The sequence below is a fragment of the Vanacampus margaritifer genome, chromosome 1 (genome assembly GCF_051991255.1).
Source record: "Vanacampus margaritifer isolate UIUO_Vmar chromosome 1, RoL_Vmar_1.0, whole genome shotgun sequence".
Taxonomy (NCBI): Eukaryota; Metazoa; Chordata; class Actinopteri; order Syngnathiformes; family Syngnathidae; genus Vanacampus; species Vanacampus margaritifer.
The window spans coordinates 46,432,208-46,437,207 of NC_135432.1; the positions used below are offsets into that span (position 1 = coordinate 46,432,208).

The window sequence follows — 5,000 nt, forward strand, 5'->3', positions numbered from 1 at the left end:
GACGCATTTGTGTCACGTTTGTGTTCGGAATTCATTGCCTTGGTCGCCACTGTCACAAGAACATTTTGAACAAAAAATTCCTTGCAAATCCATTGTTTCATCAACATGCACATTTGCTTTTAATCCCGTCTAAATTTATTGTAATTTGTCATGAGACATGCCGTCAAAGTTCTTTCTAAGGTCCCATTCATAAATTCACTCTGATGCCCATACACTATGGTGAGAGAGCGCTTGTGTTTAGGTGGAGTTTGGGGGAGTGCGGCTTTGCTTGGAGCACCACACGCATTGAAATTATATTTTTAAAATGAAAAACCAAAAATTAGCTTGGAGACATGTTTTCTAGTTTGCATTTCATGTTTTACAAGAGCTCAATCCCATGGTGTTCCCATGCACCACGCGGCAGTCAAGCCGCTGATATTCATTCACAACGCAACAAGATGTTCTGGTGGGGGCATAAGGCTATATGAACATTCAAATATCAATGCTATCAGACACCCTGAAAAAAGGTTTAACCAAATTAAGTGTCAAAATGATGACATAGCATGTATGCTGTCATATTGGAAATTTTTGTGCAGTCTAGGTCATTGCTGTGACGTGTTGCGGCTTGGGGTACAATGGTACAGGTAGCCTACGGTATGGTCCAGTTTTTAGGCTACTGTTTTGGTTCGGTTTTGGTACGTAATTTGTGTAAAGAGAACTAACTATTTTCCCCCCAAAAAATTGTCTATTTGGCTTGACAGAAAAAAATGTCTTGTGCAACAACTGTTTTAACACTATACAGTAGTATAAAATAAACATATAAAACAATACAGTAATAATAAAACTGCATACAAAAAATCTGTGTACATCAGGGTGATGACGCTGGAGATGCTTGTTCATGTTGCTCATGTTTCTTTTAACCCAGGGCCGGGAGGGTGGATGTGTCATTTAGTTTAGTTTAGTTCTCAGTCTCTTGGCTGATGGGGTACATCGGAGCAGAGCTGGACTGGGACTCATTTTCAGCCCTGCAATTTCAGGGCTCAGACCAGCCCACTTTAGTTCACATTTTAATAAACATACAGTTTGTGTATCAATGTAAAATAGATGAGCATTCCCTACAATGATACTCATATTGCATTTGATACAAAATGTAATTTACAATTGGATGCTCAGTCTTTGTTTTTTTTTTAACAAGTATGTGAACACAAAAAAAAGAGAAACCAATAAGCAAATGTACATTAAATGGGATAAGACATTTTACACTTCACAAGACACACTTACTAAATGAAGTTAAACCAGCAAGATTAAGGCAGCTAACACTGTACTTCCTGTTAGTACTTTTTTTGAAATGTGTTCTCACCACTTCTGGTGCACACTACCAAGCTGACTGACGCTAACATGAAGAGCGCAACGGTAATCGTAGGAGGCTTTCCCATCATGCTTTGTTGTTAATACTGCACAGTAAATTTCCATCCATCCATCCATCCATTAATTTACGACCGCTTATCCGGAGTTGGGTCGAAGGGTCAGCAGCTTTATGATGGAAACCTAGACTTCCCTCTCACCAGCCACTTTAACCAGCTCCTATGGCTGGATCCCAAGGTGCTCCAAGGCCAGCTGAGAGACATAGTCTCTCCAGCGTGTCCTGGGTTGTCCCCGGGGCCTCCCGCTGGTGAGACATGCACGGAACACCTCTCCAGGGAGGCGTCCAGGAGGCATCCGAACCAGATGCCCAAGCCACCTCAACTGGGTAGCGGCTCGACCCTGAGTTCTTCCCGGATGTCCGAGCTTCTCACCTATCTCTAAGAGAGAGCCCAGAGAGGCAGACATCCTGCGGAGGAAACTAATTTCGGCCACTTGTATCCGGGATCTTGTTCTTTTGATCACGACCCACAGCTCGTGACCGATTGGTGACGGTAGGAACGTAGATCGACCTTTAAAACGAGAGCTTCGCCTTTTGGCAGAGTCACTGCAGAGGCTGCACCGATCCGCCTGTCAATCTCCCTGCTCCCTCCTGCCCTCAATCGTGAACAAGACCCAAAGATTCCTTAACTCCTCCACTTGGGGCAGGATCTCATCCCCAACCCGTAGAGGGCACGCCACCCTTTTCCGATTGAGGACCATGGTCTTGGATTTGGAGGTGCTGATCTTCAACCCAACCGCTTCAAACTAGGCTGCGAACCGCTCCAGTGAGCGTTGGAGATCACGGCTTGATGAAGCAAAAGGCACCACATCATCTGCAAAAAGCAGAGATGCAATACTGAGGCCACCAAACCGGAACCCCTCAACGCTTCGGCTGCGCTTAGAAATTCTGTCCGCAAAAGTTACGAACAGAATTGGCGACAAAGGGCAGCCTTGGCGGAGTCCAACCCTCACTGAGAACGAAATCGACTTAATGGCAATGCGGACCAAACTCTGACACCGGTCCGAACAGCCCGTATCAGGGAGCTCCCTTACTCCCGAAACACCCCCCACAGGACTCCACGAGGGACACGGTCGAACGCCTTCTCCAAATCCACAAAACACATGTAGACTGATTGGGCGAACTCCCATGCACCCTCGAGGACCCTGCCGAGGGTGTAGAGCTGGTCCACTGTTCCACGACCGGGACGAAAATCCCACTGCTTCTCCTGAATCAGAGAATCGACTTCCCGACGGACCCTCCTCTCCAGCACCCCTGAATAGACCTTACCAGGGAGGCTGAGGAGTGTGATGCCTCTGTAGTTGGAGCACACCCTCCAGTGCCCCTTCTAAAAAAAGGGGGACCACCACCCCGGTCTGCCAATCCAGAGGCACTGTCCCCGATGTCCACGCGATATTGTAGAGGCGTGTCAACCACGACAGCGCCACAACATCCAGAGCCTTTAGGAACTCCGGGTGGCTTTCATCCACCCCCGGGAGCCTTGCAACCGAGGAGCTTTCCAACCACCTCAGTGAATTCGACCCCAGATAGAAGAGCCCGCCTCAGAGTCCCCAGGCTCTGCTTCCACAAAGGAAGGCGTGTTCGGTGAAATTGAGGAGGTCTTCGAAGTATTCTCCCCACCGACTCACGAAGTCTCGAGTTGAGGTCAGCAACACTCCATCTCCACTATACACAGTGTTATAGGTGCACTGCTTTCCTCTCCTGAGACGCCGGATGGTGGACCTGAATTTCTTCTAAGCCGTCCGGAAGTTGTTTTCCATGGCCTCACCGAACTCCTCCTATGTCCGAATTTTTGCCTCAGCGACCGCCGAAGCCGCATTCCGCTTGGTCAGCCGGTACCTGTCAGCTGCCTCCGGAGTCCCACAGGCCAAAAAGGCCCGATAGGACTCCTTCTTCAGCTTGACAGCATCCCTTGCACCAGCGGGTTCGAGGATTGCCGCCACAACAGGCATCGACCACCTTACGGCCGCAGCTCCGATTGGCCGCCTCAACAATGGAGGCGCGGAACATGGCCCAGAAGTTCTGCCAGTTCTAAAACTCCTTCTGACAGGGAATTCCATCAGATGTTCCCAGCAGACCCTCACAATACGTTTGGGTCTGCCAAGTCTGACCGGCATCTTCCCCCACCATCGGAGCCAACAAACGACCAAGTGGTGATATATCGACAGCTTCGCCCCTCTCTTCACCCGAGTGTCCAAAACATGCGGGCGCAAATCTGATGACACGACTACAAAGTCGATCATTGAACTGTGGCCTAGGGTGTCCTGATGCCAAGTGCACATATGGACACCCTTATGTTTGAACATGGTGTTCGTTATGCACAATCCGTGACGAGCACAGAAGTCCAATAGGAGAACACCACTTGGGTTCAGATCAAGGCTGTGTCTGCCCATTGTCGTTGTGGTTACTGAGGTCAGGCACACCTGGATTAATCAGTTTTACAAATCATGAAAGACAGGAAATGAAGGAGTTGTACTGAGTTCAGGAAGTAGTGGATATGTGCAAAGAGCCCATTGTAAATTGTACAACGGCGGCTGGATCTTTTATACATGCTTTGAGCATGAAATATATTAAGCTACTGTTATGTACATTGGTTGAATGAAAAATAAACATATATGCAATTATGCATGTATATTAAATGGCACGTTTGTCATACATCTGTTTAGCAAGTGCATGGTTCTATGTCGTCCCTCGGTAGTGCTGATAAAAATCTGTGGCAACCTTCATTGTTTAAGTTGCACATCCCCGATATATATTATCATTAAGGTTACTCTGAGTAAACCTACAATTCAGCAGAATCACAATTTTACTTTTCTTATCCCCCCATTTGTCTCATTTTCAGACATATTGCCACCTTCAAACTGTGACAATATTATTTGCAATTTCCCTGTGCCCAAATACAAAATTAATAAAAGCACAGGAAATCCTGTAATTCTGTATACTCCTTAGCTACACTGCATGGTCCCGCTCAATTAAGAAGCTGTTAATTTGGTTTTGGCTTCAAGAGGCAGTTGCACTCTTTGTCATCAGTTGCCATTTGCAAGAATCCGATAAAGCAACCTACCTGGGGGGCTAATCGTCATCCTCAACTCTGACTGACTGCTAGTGAATACTGGGCTGGAGCAGGAAGTGGGGCTTTGGGAGAGTCGCGGTTGACTGCCCCCACTGGACACCCTGGATAGACCAGTTCGCAATGTCGCAGGCTAAATGGGTAGAAGGAAAGGTTCTAGTCATAAATGGTAACTCTCTAACCATGTCACATTAAATGCTATACTTTTATTACCTTTGACTGTTTAAACTGGAGTGGAAACCTGGCCTCAAAACCTTTCAGGGTTTCCTCTTGGCCAAATGGGTTTTGTTCTTCTGGGTTGCCCTCACTCTTGTTACTTCTGATTGTATAGTCAGTAAATGGGCCTGTGGACAACAAAAATGATCACATCTAAACATTATTTTTAAATACCACAATGCTACACATCAAGCCTCAGCTAACAGCATGCTTTACTTCAAGTGAAGTCAAAATCAGGTACACTGTATGTCTATCGCCAAAATTTAGGCAGCCTACAACTAAATGGCGGGTCACAGCGACAAAAGATTATTG

General features: G+C 46.8%; 1 protein-coding gene across 4 annotated transcripts in view; it reads right to left on the bottom strand.

The window, feature by feature from the left end:
• The window catches only part of LOC144043505 (mitogen-activated protein kinase kinase kinase 7-like), a 97,423-nt gene that overhangs the window by 15,740 nt on the left and 76,683 nt on the right, over positions 1-5,000 (bottom strand). For all 4 annotated transcript variants that reach the window (XR_013291126.1, XM_077557382.1, XM_077557251.1 and 1 more), the window contains 2 exons: positions 4,686-4,816; positions 4,467-4,605 (listed from right to left, as the gene is read on the bottom strand). Coding sequence is in view for 3 of the 4 variants with exons in the window: in XM_077557382.1 (XP_077413508.1) it covers positions 4,467-4,605; positions 4,686-4,816 (270 nt within the window). In the remaining variant the exon portion in view is untranslated. The remainder of the gene's footprint in view (positions 1-4,466; positions 4,606-4,685; positions 4,817-5,000) is intronic.